Source organism: Protopterus annectens, chromosome 2.part0 (assembly GCF_019279795.1).
Source record: "Protopterus annectens isolate FY-2018-M chromosome 2.part0, PAN1.0, whole genome shotgun sequence".
Taxonomy (NCBI): domain Eukaryota; kingdom Metazoa; phylum Chordata; order Ceratodontiformes; family Protopteridae; genus Protopterus; species Protopterus annectens.
In genome coordinates this window covers 997562059-997586624 of record NC_056728.1, presented here as the reverse complement: position 1 = coordinate 997586624, position 24566 = coordinate 997562059, and the positions used below count along the sequence as shown (strand labels likewise).

General features: G+C 39.3%; 1 protein-coding gene across 9 annotated transcripts in view; it reads left to right on the top strand.

The window, feature by feature from the left end:
* Nucleotides 1-24566, top strand: part of NFIB (nuclear factor I B) — a 923658-nt gene that overhangs the window by 731546 nt on the left and 167546 nt on the right. For all 9 annotated transcript variants that reach the window (XM_044061245.1, XM_044061251.1, XM_044061249.1 and 6 more), the window contains one exon: nucleotides 11081-11243. In XM_044061245.1, the coding sequence (XP_043917180.1) occupies nucleotides 11081-11243 (163 nt within the window). The remainder of the gene's footprint in view (nucleotides 1-11080; nucleotides 11244-24566) is intronic.

Sequence of the window (24566 nt, the reverse complement as noted above, 5' to 3'; positions counted from 1 at the left end):
ATTAGAGATGGTTTAGATTTTGATTTCCAATTTCTAGTAATAGCTTTTGTGGTTGCATTAAACTTGGTAAAGCATAAATGCTGGTCTTTCACTTACCCCTCTGCTATTGCATTCTGTTAACCTATATTATATCAGTCCCTGGCTGGAAAGGCAGTTTTTAACCTACAGTCCAAACTTCTGCTTGGCCTCATCCATCCTGTTCCCTTTCTAGTTATTTGCTCCCAGTACATTGATTTTATCACTAAATTCCAGCCCCTTATTTCTGTACCCCTACTTGCAGTCATTGCTATTAGTATAATCTCAGTTTTCCATTCCTGTGTTAGCTCAGTTCTCAGAATACTTTTGGCTACCTTATGAATGTAATATTCTGTATGGTTGTTGTTTCTTTAAGGACCTGCATCCAAAAGCCAACTCTCTCCTTACTTCTCACCCCATGTCATCATCTTCATCATTATCCTATTCAGTTTGTTTTATAATCTTCTGCTTGTGTTTTGTATATGAGATTTAACTGCATAGCCCTAAGGCATACCTTCAAACCAGGTAATCCTAACCCTCCTGTTCTATGGGCAGAATCAACTTATCCCATTTAATTCTTGTCATATTCCCCTCTCAAATAGTCTTTCAGCTCTTTATCAATTATGATCCACAACTTCTCATCTAAGTGACAAAAATGTGCCTGATATGTATAGAAAACTATAGAGACTAGATGCATTTTCACGACTTGTGTCTCTCCAGACAAATCCACAATCAAGAGCTTCCAGCTTTGCAATTTAATATTATGTTTTGGTTAGTCTCTTCCTACAACATGTTGGCTGCTGTCTAGAATCCTTTTTAATCCATATAATTAAATACTTCACCATATGTCCCCATAAATATAGGTATTGCTGAATTAATTAATGTGTGGATGCATAGTTAACAGCTTTAGCCTTTTACTTTACAACCTGAAAAGACTTTTGAAACAGTCTCAGAGTGTTCCACAACACCACAATGTCCTTTTCTGGACTTATCAAGTGGAGTAGTATAATCTGTGAATAAAGCTAAGATGCCCTTCTATTCTTATGTTGCAGTATTCATTACAATACAGAGGTTCCTGCCTGCAGTTCCAACATTCGGCCAGTATACCAAAGTCTTTGGTTCAGGAGGGTACGTGGGACCTCCTCTGTCAGAGCCATAAACTGACATAGGGTATAAAAGAGACATCTGCACATACCCTTTTCAGTATTTTTCTGCCGCAGTGAACGTTGGACTCCTGTTTGCCAGTTTAATTCTCAGACGACCGATAAAAGCAACTGCTACAGATCAGAAGACCACTTCACTCTACTGCTACAGATAAGTACCCTGTTGGGTTTTCTTTGTATTTTTTTAATTGCTAAGGCGTACATGTCCACTGGAAAGGGGAAGTGTGCTTGTGGGAGATAAATTCCTCAGAAGGACACACATGAAAAGTGTGTATTTTTGCTTAGGTGAGGCCCACGACCATACATCCTACCCCATTTGCAAATCCTTTGTCCATAAAACACTTTGCACCTGTCTGGCTGCGTTAAAACTGTATTTAGAAAACCAAAGGCTACGACATCTCGTGCTCGGTATGGAAGGCAGAGGAGGCCCGTCCAATGAGCCGCTGCAGAAGAAGGCCAAGAAAATCAGGCCAGATTCTCATGCTCTGCCTCAGGCGTCCGAGCAGATTCATGAGGCTGATGAAAGCCCAGGATCTTCTCAGACCTCCGTTTCCAAACCAGGCCTGGGAACCTCAATGTAAGCTGGGAAGGCAGAAACTTTAAGTACGTCCATTGAGGCTAGTCAGCCATCAGACCCTGATGGTGGAGGGGAACCACGGCTCATTCAGTCAGAAGGCCTTACTCCTAGACATCCATCCACCCAGATGTCAGCTTCCATTCTTTCTCATCTGGCTACCCCCTTGAAGAGAAAACAAAAATTAAAACATCCTGAGTCTTAACCAGTTCCTGGATGGGAAGTTTTTCACAGAGTCTTTTTAAGGACTTCCAGGCCTAACAGACACAACCACCACAACCTGCTACTCCTTCAGGATCTCCTTTAGAGGTATCAGAGGAAGACTACTCCTCTTCAGAGGAATCTATTACATATGGATCACAAATAGACTCCCCAAAGGATTTCATTACCCCAGAGGAGGAGTATCCCATCACTCCTGAGTCCCCTGGGGACGAATTCACCTTTGGAGACACAATCTCCCTCATGAGGGAACATTTTAAGTGACAGGCCTCAGAGGTCTCTGACACGAAGTAAAGGTACTTTGACCTACTGAAAATGGAAAAACCATTCCATTTTGCTGTGCCCCCTTTGCTACCTGCCTTCTAAGATGCTTTCTTGGCCACTTCACAGTCCCCAGACTCACAATCATCAGCCTCAAAATGTCCGGACTGTTTTTAAAAGGTCCCTCAGGATACCCAGTTCCTTTTTAAAAACCCTCCAGCAGACCCAGCAGTTATTGCAGTCTCTGCTGATAAAACATCCAGGCAATTACCTTCTGCTGCTCTTTACCCTACTGATAAAGAGAGCAAATTCATGGACAGACTAGGGAAGAAAGTGTATACCTCCTCTACTCTGGCTATAAGAGCTCTCAACTACCAAACACACATGGATAGGTATATCTTGGACACCATTACCAAAACTTCTACCCTCCTCTCTGAGGCTCCTGACTCTTCCATTAAAAACCCAACTTAACACCCTACTTTCCACAGCATCTCAAGTGACTAGACACTCCATTAAGTGCAGTTATTATGCTGTGGAAGCCTGCTCTAAATCTGCTGCATCAGGCTCAGTTTTGAGGCGATATTCCTGGGTGAGACTACAACCACTCCCTATAGATGTACAAACTAAATTGCTTGATGCCCCACTGGACAAGCAGAACTCCTCAAATCCCTTCAAGAAAAGGGAAAATAACCTAAAACATTTGCTGGTGTCTCCTATCGCCAGATACCACAGAAACTACCCACAAAGACCTTCTTTTGTTAGGAGACGGTCCCCACATTCATCTCCTCAGTCAAAGGGATGTAGGCAACCTAGGAAAAGCTCTACTCCCAGGTTTCCTACCAACCCTCCAACAACCCACATTCGGAGTCAGTCTGATCAAACCAGACCACCTCCACTGTGACTTACAACTATTAGACCCAAACACCCTGCTATCCCTTCAGCTCACCCTCTCCCTACCCTCCTGGTGGAGAATTACATCAGAACACTGGGTCCTCTCCATCATTTAAAGTGGATACTTCATGACTTGGTGGATGTTACCACCCTTCCAGGGAACTCCTCAAACCTCCTACAAACCAAGCTCACCTTTTCCCGCCCATCATTCAACAACTACTAGCTCAGGGTTCCATAGAACAGATACCTTCCCCACAAAGAAACTAAGGCTTCTACTCTAGAATGTTTCTGGTACCAAGGAAAGACAGCCTATGGAAGCCAATTCTGGATTTATCTTTTCTAAACCTGTTTCTCAAGGTACCCAGCTTCTAAATGATTACCTTACCCTTGCTTCTACCACTCATACCAACACAGACTTTCATGGTAGCCCTGGATTTGAAGGATCCCTATCTTCACATTCCCATACATCCAGATTACAGGAAATTCCTACGCTTTGCCATAGGTTCTTGGCAATTTCAATTCTCTGCCTTGCCCTTTGGACTTTCCACTGCTCGAGTGTTCACAAAATGTCTAGCTCCCTTCATTGTTCACTGCAGAACACAGGGTATACAAATATACCCATATCTAGATGACCTGCTAATTCTTCATCAGGACCGCCAAGTCCTTCTACTTCACCTACAACAGGTGATATCCACCCTAACTCAGTTAGGGCTTATCATAAGCAACAAAAAGTCTCACCTGAACCCCACTCAAGACCTGGTTTTCTTGGGATGCAGGATCAGAACAGACAGAATGAAAGCCTTCATTCCACACCAAATGATCCTAGACCTTTGTCTATACTTCAGCATTCTCATCACCCACACCTCCTTGCCAGCTCGAGTGTTCCTAAGGATGTTAGGCCACATGGCATCCCTAATACCCATGCTACCTCTAGCAAGACTCCACATGAGGAAAATCCAGTGGATCCTAAAGAACTTATGGAGCCAACACTCCCACCTCTTAGACTCCCTCCTTCCCCTACGTCGGTATTTGAAGAGGGAACTCCAGTGGTAGGTCTCAGCCATCCACCTCAACCAAGGAACCCCCTTACAGGTTTTGGTCCCCCTACAACAAATCTCCACAGACACATCAGACATGGGTTGGGGTGTAGTGCTAGTACAAAACCAGAAGCAATTCACGTGCAAGGGAAATGGTCCACCCTAAGACATAAGGACCATATCAACATCAGGGAAATGAGGACACTTCTGCTAGCCTTACAAACATTCAAGTCAGATCTACAGCCAGGAACTCTGAAAGTGATCACAGACAACATGACTGTCCTGACGTACATAAACAGGGGGGGGGGGGCAAGATCCTTCCCTGTTTGCAGCCTGGCCATCCAGATCTGGATCCTAGCATCATCATTCCAGATTCACCTGGTAGCAGTGTATATTCCCTCTACAGAGAATGTTATGGCAGACACACTCAGCAGAACAGAACTTCAGCTCCCTCTCATGAATGGATGCTTCACAGAGAGGTATTCCTGGATCTTATCCACAGGTGGTGTATTCCACAAGCAGATCTTTTTGCCTCCTCCCAGAACAGACAGATGCCCAGGTTTTGCACAAGGGACCCACATTTGCATGCTTGGAAAGTGGAAGCCTTCTCCTTTCCTTGGGAGGGAGTGTATCTCTATGCCTTCCCACCCTTCACACTGATTCAGAAAGTCCTGAAAATCCAGAGGGACAAACCCAAAATCCTGTTGATGACCCCCTTTTGGCCAAGACAGCATTGGTTTCCCTTTCTCCACCTACTAGCCAAGGGCAATGATCACAGGCTACCCCACCGAATAGACCTGCTCACACAGGACAGGGGATCCCTACTAGACTCTCAGTGAGCAATCTGAAACTGACGTTATGGGTGATAGGGTTCTAATCCCCTTCAGACAACTATACTCAGAGGACGTACTCAATGTTCTGCAAGAGGCCAGAAAACCCAGTACCAGGAAAAATTATGTATCTAAATGGAAGACATTTTCCAGGTGGTGTCAAAAGAAAAAACAGGACCCTATGACTACTTCTGTACCCTTGGTCCTTTCCTATTTGTGTGAGCACCTTCACTCAGGACTAACTTACTCTTCAGTCAAAGTCCATTTATCTGCCATCTCTGCTTGTCTGCCCATGTTACCACCTCTGGCTTCAAGATTGGAAGTCAAGCTTTTTCTGAAAGGGGTACTTCATATCAGACCCCCCAGAAAGTCTATACCTCCCCCTTGGGACCTGAATTTTGTTCTAGAAAAACTTATATTGCCACCTTTTGAACCAGCACATTCAGTATCCCTAAAACTGTGCACCCTGAAAACTGTTCTGCTAGTGGCCCTTACTTCCACCAGGAGGGTATCAGAGATACAAGCCCTTATGGCTACCCCTCCTTACCTTATTTTTCACAAGGACAGAGTTACCCTCAGGGCTAACCCCTCCTTCATGCCTAAGGTGGTTAATGATCTCTCATTAAACCAGACCATTAACCTGCCTGTTTTTTACCCTCACCCCAAAAATCTCTCAGAGAGGACTCTCCATTCTCTAGATGTCCACAGACAACTGAGGTACTACTTAGACAAAAGCAGACCTATTCAAAAGTCTGAACAACTATTCATCTTATTCCATCCAAGGGCTCTAGGGTAGGCAGTCTCCAAACAGACCATTTCATCATGGATCTCTAAGTCCATTGGCGTATGCTATTCCTGTCTTGGGAAGATTTTACACAGACATGTCAAATTCCACTCCACCAGGGGAGCTGCTTCCTCAGCTGCCTTTTTCAAAGGGGTAGATTACGCCTCAATTTTAGAAGCTGCCACTTGGGCTTCAGTACACACCTTTACCAAACATTACAAACTGGACCTAACCTGCAGAGCCAGATCTGGGTTTGCCAGATCAACTCTTCAGGGTCTGCTTGACCAGGGACCCCAATCCTCCACCCAGGCTCATACCTAAAAGCTTTGGTACTCTCCGTACTGTAATGAATAATGCAACATGAGAATAGAAGGACATAGAATAGTTGTGTAAGAACTTACCATAACCTTAGATGTCCTCTTCCATGTTGCAGTATTCAGTCCTTCACTCCTGCCCCCTCTACTTTACCTATCTAACATACTTTTGCTTACCTGTGGGGACATAGTCACCCATTTTTCCAGTTTCCCCACAATACACAGCTTATCAAGTACCCTGAGGTCTATTCTACATGTGAGTCTCAAGGGTCTCCCTGTTATGACCCACTTTAAACCTACAAGAGTACTATTGCATGCGACAGTCCATTCTGAAGAGGGTACGTGCAGAGTTCACTTTTATACCCTACGTCGGTTTATGGCTCTGACAGAGAACGTCACACGTACCCTCCTGAACCAAAGACTTTGGTATATTGACCGGATGTCAGCGCTGCATGCAGCAACCTCCCTATTGTAATGAATACTGCAACATGGAAGAGAAGGACATCTAAGATTATGGTAAGTTCTTACACAACTGTTCTTTTTCCTGATTAATTTCCCATACTAGTTATATCCTTGAATTTGTGAGTCCCTTATTTTCTTTGCCAGTAGCCCTAAATATAAAGCAAATAAAGTGAAAAGGAGACATCCCTACCTGGTTCCTCTGCTCAAACAGAGGTTGTTGGTGAGGAACACTCCCACCTTAATTCTTGCCACCAACCCTTCATATGTCCTCCTAATTAACCTTATTATTCCTAGTAAATACTACCATTTCTCTACTCTCTCAAATGCCTTTTATGTTTCAAGACTCATGAACAGTATTGGATTTTTCTTACACTCTTCTTCCCTGTAGATCAACACTCTGATTCCCTGTGGATCATTATTAATCTGCCAATGTCAAATGTTTGCTTCCCCTCCACAAAACAATATCAATTTATAGCTCTCAATTTTGATATTCTCTTAGCTAATATGGACATAAACACTTTATAAACATGGTTCAGAATTGAAATGGATCTCTGTAAAGCTGTGTCTGAAGAGTCTTTACCCACTGGGTAATACAGCCATCACAACTTGCTTCCAAGATGCTGTTATTCCCCCACAAACTTTTAAAATATTGTTAAACAAAGCCTTCCAGATATTTATCACTTTCTACCCTCCCAAAACCCACACCTGCACAGGAATACTGTCTGATCTTGGAGAATTCCCTTTTGGTTGATTGTTATTTCATCTCTTCCTCCTATGTGAGCTGTTAATTGTTAAGCTACATCTTCCTATAACCTTGGCCCAAACAAGACCTCTATACATATTTCCATTTATATCTTTTCTTGTTTTCTACTTTCTTTTGCTTTATAAAGATTTTCATAAAATGTTCAAAATATCCCCAAGTATCATCATAGAATATCTTTCTTGTTACAGGTATCCCTTACATTTGTCAATAACCCTTTCTACTGTTTGTTGCTCAAGACACAGTGCTCCAGAGTTATCAAAAAATAGTTGCTTAACAGCAGCCATTATAAACTCATACATATTATCCAAATGCTCCATTGTTTTTCTTTATTAGTTTGCAGTTGCTCATCTTGTTCAGTGAGATACCCTTATTGTGAAATACATTAACATTTGTCAACCACTGTAAATAATTCGTATTACTTTCCCCTTTCTCTTATTTCTGCTATGTTTTTAAACACCATTTTTATTTCATTTCACTCACTAGCTATCCTAGAAATACATATATTCCCTAATAACTCTCAAATCATTTCCATGACCTATTCCTTAAATTCCTCAATCTTTAGCATACAAGTAGGAAAGCACCAGTTCACATATTTTTGCGTTTGAAAGCGCTTATGGTCTGGTGAATACCCTTTGCCTTTTATTCATTTATCATTTTGGTTTGTTTTTGTTTTTGGTAGGAAAGCACCAGTGCCTCATTTTTAATTCATTATCCTCCATCTTTATCTTAGTTTTTATTGGTGTTTGATCTGAAATAGTTATTGGATGTTTTTCAAAGGTTTAAATTAAGTATGCATATTACTGTGAGAATAAGTTCTACCCAGTCTAACCCAATTATTGTACCTTGAGAATAAAATGTAAATGATGTCTAGGTTACTTCTACTGAATTCACATCTCCATGCCAAACGTTCTCATATATTTCTTCAGAAATCTACCCTCTGTTCTTATATTTTCCCTTGTAGGTCTCCTTGATAAACCCTCACTATTGCAAACTAGGTTCCAGTCCTCACCCATAAATAATATTCCCTCCATTTTAGCAGTTTTAGGTAAAATACAAAATGCGTACCAGTGTTATCTTCCTCCTATGCCCATATGCCCTTACGTCCACAAATCTGCCATTATTGTCATTTTTGCTCTGCTGTTACTGTTGGAGCCCCTCTAGCACTCAGCATTATTGCTCCCTCTTTTTCTTTGTCCCTGATATTCTGCTCAGTGTCCACCCAGAAATCCTTTCCTTGTCAAATTAATATGTTAATTTCTATCTAAATGTCTGCTGTAATATAGTTATTTGCACTCTAAACTTCTTAGTATAATTCAACATTCTCTGTTTTTTGTCTATACCTGTAAGACTATTTACATTCCATGATCATATTGACAGAATTTCCATTATTACTCCCATCTGTTATCCATGAAAATCATTTTGAATGTATATTTCCAACATTTAGCTTACATGCACACATTAATGTTTCACAAGATGATTTCTTATGTAGCTGTTTCTTCGTATCTTCATTTGAACTTGTGTCACATTTGTCATGACGTTTTGCTTCAAAGAATAATTCCATACAAAAAATATATGCATTTTCAGAATCCCATCCCCTTCTAACTATGTACAGTTTCAATATATGGAGTTTTCCCCTCCAGTTAGGAGCAGTTGTCCCAAATTGAGAGTTGCATCCAAGGAATTACCTAATTAATTAATTAAGCTCATGTTACAGCTTGTGTTTCAACTTACACTAATTGGTATCTGTTATTTTATTATCTCTATTCTCCACCCAAACATGTAAAACAGCTTGGATGCTTCAAGTAAACATAAACGTTTAGCCTTAAGAAAAAAAATAGACTGGATACCTTAAATAAACTAAATTATGCACTGTGTTAAATGCATCAAGGAACTAAGGCTTCTGGGTATACATCTATTTGTATAAAGCATTTACTTCCCACAATTTCAAACTTCATTTGTTTTTCACTGAACTTTTTGCCAATGTACATTTAAATGTTAATTACATTGTGCCTTGTACCATTCAGTCAGCAGACAGTGTTCTAGTTGCTTGCATCTGCAGACTTCTTGTCTGTATCTTTGTAATGAAAAAAAAGCTATTGACTTTGCAGATGCATGAAACAATCTGTAAATTCCACCCAGAACACACCATTCAGCCCTGTCATGATTAATTGCTTGTACCTTTAGACATCTTGTCTTGGCATATAAATACCTTCTCTCTCTAACAGTGGTTGAAACCACATAACTGTAATGCAGTCAACCATGTGAGCAATCCAGTTTGGCTGCTGACTTCCCTTCCTGTAAGAGAAATCAGCAGCCAAACATAATTGTTCACATGGTTGACTCCATTATTTTCTAATGACAAGAAACATGATGTCCACTCTTTGAGTATGTCAAAGGACACTCCACTAAAGTATTGATTAACTCTAGTTATTGGTGTTGGAATGTGTTTATAGCAGACATCTGCACACTGGCACAGCAGCTAGCAATGTTGCCTCATAGCAAGAGATTCCCTGGTTCTAGTCTTGGATGGGGTGCCTTCTGTGTAGAGTCTGCAAATCCTCTCTATGATTGTGTGGGCTTTCTCTGTGTGTTCCTGTTTCTTCTCACATTCCAAAGACATACACAGTAGGTTGATTGGACACTAAATTGGTAGAAGGTGTGTGTGTGTGTGTGTGTGTGTGTGTGTGTGTGTGTGTGTGTGTGTGTGTGTGTGTGTGTACCTACATGCACACAAGTGTGTGGTGTGGAAGGATAACCCAGGCAGGCCTAGCCATCTGGTGATGTGAACATTTGCTCTAAATGCTTGTCTCTGTTGATATGATACCCTGACCCATGTGCAGAAATGGGGAAAAAAGGATTGTGGATGGATCTGCCCTGAATTCACCTAAGTTGTGGATCAATCTGCACTGAATTCACTTGTGTTGTGCATGAATCAGCACTGAATTCACCCTGTCCTCCATTGAATAAGCAGTTCAGCTTATATTGGCACTCTATATGAGATACCCTACTATGCATCTTGGGCTTTTCTTTGCACCTGGTTGTCTGCATCCTCCTAAAATCCCAAATTATAGGTTCTTAGATATCTTATCTCCCACTGACTAGAGATACTTAAAAGTTCTGTTGCATTAAGACAGTGCTGATGTTTGACATCACAACCTAAAAGACTGTAAAAGTGAATCAGTTTATTTGCTGTTGATATGAGCCTTTTGTGATGAGTTCTTGAACCTATAGAAAAACAACAGAAGCAGTTGGTGCTGCTATAAATTTTCTTATAGTGACATTTCATAATGCAAGAAGGATACCTACTTTGATTACGGTTAAAGACATCTATAGAATGTGGAGGTAGGCAAGCCCTCTAGCCTGGGCATATGAGATACCACATAAACCAAAGAGGTAGCATGGTATGTGCAGACATAAGCAATGAGATTTGTTACTGCTAGTGTGAACAGAGAACAGTGATTAGCTGTTCGCTTGGTTGGACTCAATTCAGAAAACCTTCTCAAAGATCTTTTAATGTATCATAACTTTATATCAGGTACCTTATACAGTTGTCCTTTTTTTGTTGAACATTTTTTTAACTATGACACATTGTTTAATGCAAAGGATGACACATCCAAAGCAGAGTTGTAAAATCAATGCAATGACCCACAGTTTTTGTAATTTTTGTGGTTATTTTCATAGTTTGTTTGCAGAGCATTTGCTGTAGCAAAGTACTTTTGCAGTTTATTTTTTGTATTTAAATGAGGATTTGTATTTTTTGTTTCTAGCCTAACAGTAGTGGTCAAGTAGGAAAAGTGCCTAGTCACTTCACTCCAGTGTTGACACAATCAGCTCACCACACTACAGGACGACCGGTGACCCTAACCATGACTGACACTAAACCAATCACTTCTTCATCAGAGGGTGAAGCAGCTTCTCCTACAACAGCTAGTAAGTAACCATTCTGTATAAACCATCACCAACCAAGACTAACAGTAAATTTAGATTTTTATTGAGTAACTTTATTACGCAGTTCATTGGGGAGATATCTGTGTTATTCATGAGTAGATTCTGTTTTGTTGTGTTACTATATTAAAGTACTTTGGAGAGTGCTGGCATGTGCAGTTTAAATTCATGCTTACATTGTATAACATTAGCATACTTGTTATCTTTGCCACCCAATAGAAATTATTGATATTTGTTTACTGACCAGCAGTAAGAGGGAAAAAAAACATAGGCTTGTACGTCAAGTATAAAAAAATGATAAGACACCTCAAGGTGAACATGTAATACATTTATTATCAGGATCTCTAGAAGAATGTTGGTGACTAATACCTCCTGCTATTAAACACATCCTTGATTTTTTATGGAAATGAGATGAGCTGTTCCTATGTCCTTTTTCAAATTTAAGAGAACACTAAAGCTGAAATTGCAAAGAACAGAAGCACAGAACATGTTATTAGTGGATGTGATAAAAATGTTTTCGTAATATTTTTGTCTTACTTTTTATGACCCAGGAAACTTTGGACCTTCATTTCACACTAATTATTTCTTCTCTGTATGCCCACTTACCACCGAGTATGAATTGCTACGTCTGAGTTTAAAACGATTTACAGATCTGCACCCCACAACCCCGTCTAGCAAGCTAGTTTATGATTCATCTGCTGTTAATAAAGAAAAAAAAAAGTACTTGTTATCATTGCTTATAATGAGCCTCCTTCCAAACTTTTTATAACATGTGGCACTCATTTCTATCCATTCCTGCAAACAGAAACAACCGTGATACTCTGTGGTACTGAAACTGGCCAGAGTGTTAAAAACATACATTTCTTTTGTCACAGCAGCCTGTCAGGGCAAAAGAAAAAGTCATAGATCACATTTATAAGAGACCCAAGCTAAAGTGTTCTTCTTCAAAATACTAGCGGGGGGGGGTAGGCTATGGCTAACTGAGAGAAGTGAATTTTGCCAGCTCCATAAACTACTATAATAATATAGGAAAATGTTATTATTTTCACATTTAAAATGTCAGAAATCTATAGATAAACTACTAAACTACATAAATATCAATTTTGGTGGAGATATACAATTTTCCTGTCAAGTAACTTGGAGATGTATTGAGTCACTGAATATGAAAAAGTCAAGGAATTCTCATCCAGATGCTGCTTTGGAAAAAGAACTGCAATTTATGACATCTACATTACAGGAACTATCTTTGAAGATGGATGACTCTAAAAATGACTTAGAAAACCTCAAATTAAATTCTCAAAAACAGACTGATACTCTTAAGGAACTATTACAGCAACACCATACAAAAATAACAAATATAGAGACTTCTCTAAATGACATTGAAGGGAGACTCAAAAAGAAGAATTCCAAAAAGAATTTCTGCTTAAACAGAATACATGGCGGCTTAACAAAATAGATGACTTATAAAACAGGGAAAGGAGAAACAACATAAGGATATTTGGTCTGCCTGAAAGCACTGAAGGAGAAGACATTATTTCATTATTAACAAACTGGATTCCTGAATTTTTAGACTTGAAAGAGAGACTTTCATTTGGAATTGAAAGGGCACATAGAGCACTGAGGAAACCTACTTCTAACTTAACAAATACTCCACCTAGATCCATAGTCATAAAAATTATTTCATTTATGGACAAGAAACTAATATTAAAATCTGCTTGGAGAAAATCACCCTTAAAATGCAATCAAAGCCTGATGAGGTTTGACAATGATTATTCTTCCAGAATACTATAACAAAGGAAAAAAGTCTGGCCAATAATAAAACTGTTGAAACAAAACAACATTAAAGCACAGCTGGCCTTTCCAGCCAAGATAAAAATACTTTTTGCTAATGAGATGAGAACCTCTAATGACTTAGAATAATTTACTATATTCATCAAAAACAACAACATAGTGTCTACCCCAGAAGAAATGGAATGGATGGCTTCTACTCTTAAAAGAATTGTTTGTTTGTGTCTTTCTTTCAGCTTTTCCTGGTTAGGGGTCGCCACAGCGGAACTCCGGTCCGCTAATGATTGGTAGTTGATTTTTACGTGCCGAGTTACCAGCCCTGACGCACAACCTTCAACTCTTAAAAGAATAAAATAAACAAATCCTTGGACTGATGCTAGAAAGAAGAAACAAAAAACTGATTACAAGATAGCTGTCCCAAAAAAATAACTCTTACAACTACATATCTCAAAGTATCAACTGATATGGTACATCACTTATCTGTTTTTATTTAAAAAAGAAGGGATTCTTAAACAACTGAGAAACAGTAATGATTTATTCAGAATGTTCAAAGAGTCCAATAATTCTTCACAAACAAAGGTAGGTCAAGATGGGTTACTATTTACATTATATATAAGCCAAACAAAGCAACATATAATACAAACATAGAAGTTTCTATTCCCTTACTTGAACTCACTGAATACTTATCTTGTTCATTTTTCATTGATTTTACTTACAACAGTTTAAGTAATTAATTAACTAATTCAACAAGGTACCATTCATCAGAGTTCAGACTCAAATGTAACAAATTAACATTATATATAACAGCAGTAACAATAGAGTGTTTTGAAAAAAAAAATGCTGTCATGGAGACTAATGCCTTCTTTAGTTAAAGTATGATTTAGAAATGTCATGAATATCCTGGTTGAATAATAGTAGCAAGCTCTGAGCACAAATGTCATCATTATTCTGTCTAAATGTAGTTCATATCAATTATGGCAGGTATCACAGCTATGAGTGCTGTTTGATCAATCCTGATATGGTGTGCGTGGATGCAGCTGTGTCTGGCAGCTAGTACAAGTGTCATTATTATTCTGTCTAAACATAATTAATGTCAATTATGGCAGGTATCATAGCTTCGAGTGCTGTTTGATTAAGCCTGACATGGTGTATGTGGATGCAGCTGTGTCTGGCAGCTGTTGTATGTTGCCGTTTCCATCTTCAAGAAGCTGTGGGTTGCAGCTTGTGATCGAGGTTTATTGATGCTTGTGTATTAGTAAGAGACATTTGGTGTTTTAGCCTGGATTCACGGGAAGGGGTGGATAGAACTGTGATTTGGGATATTTTGGCAGAGAATGGTTTGATGATCTTCGTGTTTCACTGTTGCAGTCATTACATTTGAGTAATCTGCTTGCAGGTTGCCCTCAGTCGGCCTGATTAACAAAGTCTTGGGTCCTGCGTCAGTTGCTGTCAATTCTTCCATGACGTCAGGTCGTCAGGAGTATAAAACATGCAGCTGATGCCATTGCATCAGTCTTTCTTGCCATGCGGTGCCAGAAGCAGTTCGTAAGTGCCGGTCGGCCTACTCCTGAAATTTTCGTTTTCAAGTTTCAGAACCGAAGTCTTCAACTTAAAGCTAAGTACCCCATTGGGGAAACTTTTTCTTGCTCCTTACCGATGTCAGTAAAAGTTAATAAATGCATTACTTGTGGAAAGCAAATACCTCATAAAGATTTTCATTCGTACTGTATTCCTTGCCTAGGCCCTGACCACGACGTACCTTGCTGTCGGTTTTGTACTTTATTTAATCAGTGCACTATCCGTCATCAGTATATTTTTGTCTCTAAATAGTTCGGTTCTTGGTTTAATTATCCAGAAATGTCATCGGTTAGCCATCCGACTACCAGGATTCTGAAAAAATGCAAAGATAAAGACAGAGACAGGCCGCCGAGGTCCAAAACCTAAGCCAATTGCCAGTTCGCCGGTACTCAGTGAGGCGCTTTCACAACACGTGATAACCGCTACTTCTGATTCGCAAGCCTCTACTGAGACCCATTTGGTGTCTGATATGCCGCGAGATACTTCAACTATGGAAACCACGGATATCTCTACCTTGGATGGGTCTGGAGCCGCTGTGCAGGCACTGGCTTCTGAGGGTGTATTCAGGCCTACGGACTTGCATAGTAAATCAACGCCTCCTTCATTACTAAGGCCTAAATCTCGATCTATGTCTAAAAAACCGACGCCCAGGCCACATGCTCAGGCCCCTATGCCTAAAAAACAAGTGATAAAAATGGCCGAAGATCTATTAACTCTAATCAGGGGAAGTCAACCCCCACCCTCTAAGAGGCCTAGGCCTGAGCTTGATTATGAATCTTCTGATCAGGATTCTGTTTCTTCTGACTCTTCTGATGATCTGGATTTGCCCTTACCTACTTATGAGGATTCTGATGCAGAGGATTTTATTCCCTCTGCTTCCCCTCCTGAGGAATTTTCTTTTGGGGAAACCTTGCACACTTTAAGGGAGCATTTTCACTGGGAAAGCCAGGAATTTTTCTGATTCAAAAAAGAGGCTTAGGGATTTCCTTCTTCTACCTCAGCATAGGCCGTTGGCTATTCCTCCTGTACTAGACATTGTTGATGATGTTTTCTCGGAATCCAGTTTGGCGCCTGATTCCCTGCCTCTTGCTCCTAGTAAACCTGACAGATACTACAGGGTTCCTGAGTCCCACACGTTCCTTTTCAAAAATCCTATTACAGATCCAGAGACTATTTCTCAGGGGCCCAAGGGCATTAAGGTTTCTACTGCTAAAAATCCTACCCCTTCTGATAAGAGACTCCAGGGCGCTGGATAGATGGGGTAAAAAGGTTTATACTTCAGCAACCTTGGCAATCAGTGCTTTAAACTGCCAATTTCATATGTTAAAATATCAGCAACATGTCATTGAATTGTTTAAACAGAAAATTATGTTGATTCCTGACTGTGTGGAAAATAAAGATTTACAGGACTTAATGCATTCTGCTGAACAAGTTAGAAAAATACTTTACAATGTGGCTTTGATTCTTTAGAGGCCTCTTGCAGGGCTGCTGTTACTGGGTCTGTGCTTAGAAGTCATGCTTGTCTTAAGGAGCAATCTTTGCCTGATCATGTTAAAGCTAAATTGTTGGATGCTCCTTTAAATCAGGACCACCTGTTTGGCAACAAGGCTGAAGAAGTTCTTAAAAAGATGCAAGATAAAGCTAAATATATGCAAACTGTTAAAGATTTTTTTACAAGTACAACCTCCTAGATTTTATTGGCACTGGCCTACTAAGAATTGATCCTTTCCAGCCCCTTCCAGGTCTTCTCAAGCCAGACCCAGACACAGCAAAACCCCCAGGTTTCAGCCCCAGGGGACTCTCAGAACTAAGCAGTGGGGGTCCTCCACTTCCAAATCTGGGAATAACAAGACACCCCCCATATGGTAAACAGTCTCAATGACTTCCTTTTAAAATTTCCAAGCACTTATCTTCTGACCGTCCCTTTGGGGGGAAAGATTGCACTTCATGCAGAGAACTGGGAACTCATAACCCAGGACAAGTGGGTTTTAAATATAGTGTCCCAGGGATACCGATTTCATTTCCAAACATTGCCAACACCAAATGGGTTGCCGGACCTGCCCCCAAATCAGTGGGCAGAGGCTCAAAAACAAGTACTTTCCCTCCTAAACATGGGGGCTATTCAACTGGTACCAGAAGAGGGAAAGGGACAAGGTTTCTACTCCAGACTTTTCCTGGTACCCAGAAAAGGCAAATCATGGTGTCCAATCCTGGACCTGTCTACTCTAAACATCTTTCTGGAGATTCCAAAATTCAAGATGCTGACTCTTTACCAATTACTTCCTATGCTAGGCAAAGATGCCTGGTTGGCAATACTAGATTTAAAAGCAGCATACCTGCACATCCCAATCAGGGAATCTTGCAAAAGATACCTACACTTCAAAGCAGGCTACACGCATTCAGTTCTCTGCACTGTCCTTTGGCTTGTCTACTGCGCCCAGGGTATTCACAAAGTGCCTAGCTCCAGTTATTGCATTTTGCAGGCAAAGAAGTATTCAAATATACCCATACCTGGACGATTGTCTAATTCAGGCAGAAAGCCAGGGCATATTTTTGAATCATATGGCATTTGTAAAAAGGGTTCTAACTTGTCTGGGGTACACCATAAACGAAAAGAAATCACAACTGGTACCCTGTCAACAAATTACATTCCTAGGAGCAAGCTTGAATACAACTTCCCAGATGGCTTACCTCATGCCAGAAAAGCAAATACATTTGATAACCTGTTTCAAACAAGTGGCCACAAAAACCCTGCTATCTGCAAGACAAATACTGCAAGCCTTGGGGTTCATGGCCTCCTGCATTCTTCTAATTCCATATACAAGACTGCTTATGAGGAAACTACAGTGGTATTTAAAAAGCCTATGGAGTCAACATTCTCGCAGCCTAGAAACAATGATTCCTATCATACCTTGTCTACTCCTAGAGTTCCTCTGGTGGGCAGAGGCCTGCCACCAAAACAAGGGACTACCATTCACACTACCCCCTGCCGCCTAAACCCTAACAACAGATGCATCAGACTATGCATGGGGGGCTCACCTGGCAGGGAAGGGCATTCAGGGCAAATAGAACCCAAGTCAAATGCACCTACATATCAATCAAAAAGAAATGTTAGCTGTACAGAATGCTCTGGCAGCCTTCAAAGACTACATTCTTCCAGGACAACTAATGGTAAAGACGGACAACACCACGGTTATGTAGTACATAAACAAGCAGGGGGTACGCATTCCTACCTCCTCTGTAGACTAGCCATGGCATTGTGGAACACAGCCTTGAGCTACCAAGTGCTCCTACAAGCTCAGTTCCTGCCAGGAAAATTAAATACACTGGCAGACGGACTAGGCAGAAACCTCATGGACCCACACAAGTGGAAACTGGAACCAAGGATTTTCAACATGTTGACAAGTGAATGGGGGAGCCCAGACATAGATCTATTTGCCTCCCCCCAGAACTACCAACTAAACGAGTTTTGCACAAGGACTCCCCACAAACAAGCCTGGAATGTGGATGCTCTGTCCTTCAGCTGGAAAAAACCTATCAGTGTACGCCTTCCCCCCGCTGCCTCTGCTCGACAAAGTTCTACTAAAAGTCAAACAGGACAAACCAAGGATGATTTTGATTGCTCCAGACTGGCCGTGCCAACACTGGTACCCCCTCCTGCACAGTGTGTGGCAGTTATCTCCATGGCACCTGCCTCAGACCCCTTCCCTGCTGTCTCAGCAGGAAAACCAGATTCTGCACCCTCAGCTTCCAACATTGAACCTTGCAGCCTGGCTAATCACTTAAATTCACCCTTATCATCTCTCAGCAAACCTGTGATGGATGTCGTCTTAGAGGCAAGGAGGCCTAGTACTAGAAAATCTTATGCTGAAAAATGGAAAAGTTTCTGTGCCTGGAACCAATCTCAAGGGATGAGCACAGCAGTGCCCAATTTACTTCAGATTTTGCAATACTTAACTGAGATGCTTCACAAGGGCCTGTCTTTTTCCTCCATTAAAATCCACACCTCAGCCATTTCAGCTCATTATAACACAGAACCTCCCCTCTTCTCTCATCCTGTGCTCAAGCAGTACCTCAGAGGGGCCAAAAATTTGAGACCACCCAGGAGAGCTCCAACCACTGCCTGGGACCTTAACTTTGTATTGGAGAAACTCACTCTACCTCCTTTTGAGCCAGTTGCTACTGCAGACTTATAAATGTCTTTCTTGGAAAATAGCCTTCCCTTTAGCAATCACTTCAGCTAGAAGGATTTCTGAATTACAGGCCTTTATGGCAGTGGAGCCTTTCATCATCTTTCATGTGGACAGGGTGTCACTCAGGACCAATCCATCCTTCATGCCCAAGGTGGTATCCAGTGTGGCTCTTAATCAGTCCATTCATTTGCCAACCTTCTTTCCCAATCCACAGAATAAAGGGAAACAGATTCTGCATTCCTTGGATGTGCACAGACAACTTAGATTCTACACTTACCATAAATGTAGATGTTCGAGTGTATTCACTGTTGCAGTCCTGGTTACCCTCCCTCCAGCCCCCTAACTTCTTCTGGCTATACCTCTACTTTCCTTTATTATGCTTAAAAGCCTTTTTGGTGTATTTGCTTTTTGTTTGAGGTATACCTTTGTTTATTTGCTTCCCATTAGGGAGGCACCTGACATCTGGGGCAAGAAAAACTGATGTAATGGCGTCGGCTGCATGTTTTATACCCCTGACGACCTGACGTCATGGAAGAAGGAACAGCAGCCGACGCAGGACCCAAGACTTTGTTAATCAGGCCGACTGAGGGCAACCTGCAAGCAGATTATCCAAATGTAATGACTACAACAGTGAATACACTCAAACATCTACATTTATGGTAAGTGTACACAACTGTACTTTTGTACGTCTGCTGAGTGACAGGTGGGAGGGCTGGAGGAGTGTGTTGTCTCTTGTGGCAGCTTGTTGGGAGTTTTTTGTTTTTTTTTTTTGATCTGTTTGCTGTCTGTTCTTTTCCTGGCTGCTGCCTCACTGAAAGGGAGAGAATTTAGGCTTGAAGTTGCAGTGAAGTGAAGCTTTGGTTCAGGTGCATCGCAAGCCTTTGGTATGCAGTACACAGGCACATTAACAGAACAGATGCTTCCAGGTTGCTATGGTAATGGAGACAGAGTGACGATAATGCTTAACGGCTCTGAGGAGCCTCCGAGATGATTCTCGGCAATGACATTTTTGGTTTTAAAAAAATACATATAATAAAAGGGCTGTTTTAAACCACATGTACACATATTGATGGTCTCCCAACACTTTGTTTAGCACATTAAGTTTTTTCTTGATAAAAAAAGCACACAATAGTTATGTAATGTATGATTTTAGTAAATCTAGACATAAAATATATAAGCATCATATAAGATGAAGCAGTCTGCTGAATTTAGATATTACAGACAGGATTTAATAACATGGGCTTGTGTATAATAACACTACTGTCTTAACTTATCATAAGTGACATACACTATATTGAACATCAAGGGGAAGCATGATGATTTTCTCATATAGGTAAATGTGCGTAACAAGTCATATAGTTGCTTTAACTTGAATTGTGGTTTTGTAACACATCGTGACCATATATAATACTTAAGCTGTTACCAAGGTAACTTATTTTTATACATGACATCAAACTGACAAAGTTGTTCAAGAGAAACAATAGAAGCCTGAAGTGCATAACAAGTCATATAGTTGCTTTAACTTGAATTGTGGTTTTGTAACACATCGTGACCATATATAATACTTAAGCTGTTACCAAGGTAACTTATGTTTTATACATGACATCAAACTGACAAAGTTGTTCAAGAGAAACAATAGAAGCCTGAACTAGGAATGTCACAGAATGTAACAATCACATTCTGAACAAATAGTATTAAATTGACAATAATCACTCAGTTTAACCTTTGCTGATTATACAAAATCAAATGTTGTCATTTAAATCTAAAAACTTTCAGTATATGCTATAAAATGGCAATTTATGAATATGGAAAGGGAACTTGTAATCATTAATCACAATAAGTGAATTTGTTGTTTTTAACCTATAATTTCACTAATTTTATAATATGAAATGACAGATATGAAAATCCTTATGTGTAGGAAATGGGGGGAAGAGGGATGCACTGATAATTAAAATGCACTAACTTTCATCAATGTTTACATAAAACAAACTTGATGCTTTAAGTAAGTTAGCAACAAACAAAGTGATTACTTAAATGCTGGTAAGCAATGAAATATAACTTCTGACATATCCAGTAAAATACATTGTATTATAAATATTAGGTATAAATATTATTACCATCTGTTTATATTAAGTAATACGTTTTGAAAGACTTCATCAATAAGGGTGAATATGTTAAATATCTGTGTGCTATAATCTTTTACTGAGGTTTTATATATGATACATCCTACTTTATTATGATTGAATTACTTGTCATCTATCTTTCATGTAAATATTAATTGCTTATACAATAAGTAGACATTTATATTGTATTAGAATTCTGTCTAATCTACAATAGTACTATATCTGTTCAGAATAATATAAATATTGCTTATTTCTATTACAAATATTCCTCATATAGTAATTCAATTTATGGTGGTCAGATGTTCTGGATTGTCAAGGTATGAGTGATAATCTGATCGATTTAGGTTTATCCATCAAATTAGGAATGATTTTCATTCCATGGCTAGTGCAGATCTTAGTTTTGTTAACATTTATTAATTTAAATGTGTTATTTCGCAAAAAACATTTTTAGTATGCCTGACCAAAACATTACTTTATTGGTAAACACTCAAAAGTATAAAACTGATAATTTCCTTTAAAAGCTCAAACATATACTTTATAATTATCAGAGGAAAATCTTTAATAGTCACTATAAAACAAAAAATACATAGTCTAAATAACCTAAGATGGATTTAACTTTATTATCTTTAAATACCAATGGCTTAAACAATCCTAGCAAAAGATCAAATCTACTGAAATATTTAAAACTGAACAAAGCACCAATTGTCTTCCTTCAAGAAACTAATTTCAAAACAAATGACAATTACAAATGGAATCCTAAGGAATGTGTGATATTGGCACAATCCACTTATAAGACAAAGACAAAAGGGGTAACAATTTTATGGAAAACAAATGTGATTAACCCAGAAATCATTTATAAGTTTGAAGATAAAGAAGGCATCATGGCATTAGTAATAGTTAAATATAATAACCGAATGTGGACCCTAGCCAATCTATAATGGTTCCCAGGCATTAGATCAGGAACTGTTAAAAAACACTTGTATTTCATTTCCAATAATTATAAAGCCAATTTAATATTAGGAGGAGATTTTAACTGTATATTTGATATTTCTGGAACTACAAATAAAAGACTGCTGTGTACATCTGCTGTATCAAAAGCTTTAAACAAGTGGGTAGAATCATTTCATCTTGTAGATACTTTCAAATTTAAAGAAGATAAATCTTTGTTGTTTTCCCATCAAGATCACAGATTTGGTACCCAAACTAGAACAGATAAATTATTTGCTGCCCATGACTTATAATCATTAATTTCTCAGTCAGTGCCTGCCCCTTTTCAGACCACAATTCATTGATACTAAAACTTCAGAATGGGTACAAACCATTAATCTTTAACTCCAGAATTCCAGCATATATAACTAAAATTAATATGGGGTTGGGAGGGTGGCCTAATGGTTAAGGTGTTTGCCTTGCAAACACAAGGTGCAGTGTTTGAGTCTCACAAGGGATAATTGGCTAGGCTTAAAATGGCTCGCAAGGGCAGTTAGCTTAGTACTAACCTATGAACCTATAAAGAGTTCAAACCCTGGTTATTATCTGAGTTACAGATCTTCTTAGATATTAATTACACCACAGAGATAAATAAAATAATGATATATGACTCATTAAAAGCTTACATATGTGGTAAAACCCTAACTTGGTATTAAAAAAAAAATATCAGAGAATGGGATTCTGAATTATTAGATCTACAATCCAAACATTTGTCAGTAAAAGCTGAAAAAAATCAAAATCCTTTGGAGATGAAAAAAAAGTAGAAGTATTAAACAATAAATACAACAAAATTCTAACACATAAAACCAGTTTAGCTTTTGAAAAACTAAAAATTAATACCGTGGCCACTTCTCCCAAATATCTACATAATCTAGCCACAGTAATAGTAATCAAAATACAATCAAAAGCTAATAACATTAAAAGTATTTTCCGTGAAAAGAAAGGGAAAATATCTCGGATATAGGAGACATTCTTGATGCCTATAGAAATCACTATATGGAACATTTCCAAAAAGAAAATATACATATGGATCAATTAAATCTAGATGAAAAATGTTCTAATATAAAAAAATACCAGAAAAATTAAAACTAGATCTGCAAGCACCCATATCCTACAAAGAAATTAGACACAATAAAAGGGAGTAAAAATAATAAAGCTCCAGGCTTGTTTGTTTGTGTCTTTCGGCTTTTCCCGGTTAGGGGTCGCCACAGCGGAACTCCGGTCCGCTAATGATTGGCAGTAGGTTATTACGTGCTGGCTTACCGGGCCTAACGCACAACCTTCAATGAAGGAACGGCCATTCACGCATGTCGCCCCACAGAAGACGTGAGAATCGAACGGGCAACGTCTAACTGTGAGGCGACAACGCTACCGCAGCACCACCACCGCATAGAAGGTTATTTTCTTTGTTATTCTGTGATACTGCTGTACTCTTACGTTATTTGCACCGCAATTCTCTCGTGAGCTGACATTTGTAATTTTAATTAGGATGCACTTGTGTAGTCCTAAATATCAATAAAGTTTCTTTGAATCTTTGAATGAGTTTGTTTCAGCTTATAATGCAAGTACTTGCAGTAACACAGATATAGATTCCTCTTGCAAACCTGGACTTCAGCAGAATGAAATGTTATTCTAGAGAGTGTATTTCTGAATAATGTTCCATAGGGATAAGGGACTTCTACAAATAAGGTACATGAGATTCAATTCAGGAGGTTTTACTTTGAAAGAAGAGAAAATACTTGTCAGTCACTGCACTGGCAAGGCTAGGCCCTTAAAATGAGGGGGAAATTTTTTTTTTTACACATGTAGGTCACATGACTTTCTCTTCTTGTTCCCCCTTTTTTTTGTTAGTTAATGTTTGGTTGCAGGCGAAGTGAGTGATGAGGCAGCAGCCTCCTTAAGGCACACAAAGGTCAGGTTCAAATAAAACATTTAACAAACATGAATAAAAAATATGACATGGCATGTATAAGTCCTCCAAGTAGATCACTGCAGTTTTAGCTTGATATTACCCGTTATGCTACATTTTGTGGCTTTTGAATAAATGAGTGGTTATAAGCATAAAATATTTAGAAAGGTTTCTGGAACTGCCATATTCAGTTTCATATAGTATGGTCTGTGGTGATGTCTGATTGGTCTGTAATGTCTGGTCTGTAATGTCTGATCTGGTTTTGTTTGAAAGCCTGTGCCTCTGTTCATGAATGTGGATCATGGCTGAAAAGGGCCTACTCTCACAACAAATAATAAGTAAGCAAATAAATAAACAAATGCACAACTGAGGAAGATAAAACTAATACTAAAAATATAATTGACTGATCACTAGTATGACATCAGTAGTAAATAAGTGGTATGTTACACAGCACATTCCACAAACATGGAATAAGATTTTCCTTACAGTAAGAAGGACAGTCATTAACTTCCTTAAGAAACTATGAACCTAGATTCGGCAGGTAATTGCGGGATTAACAGGCTTGTTTCTGACACATTAATAATTTACACTATATTTGATCATTAATGTGTGAACACCAGGTTTTGCACTGGAAAACAGAGATTGCAATATCCTGGGGCTTTCTCTTCCTAAGGTGCAGCAGTTTCATAGTTCCTGTATATAAAAAGCAGGGGTGTGGAATTTGGGGGGG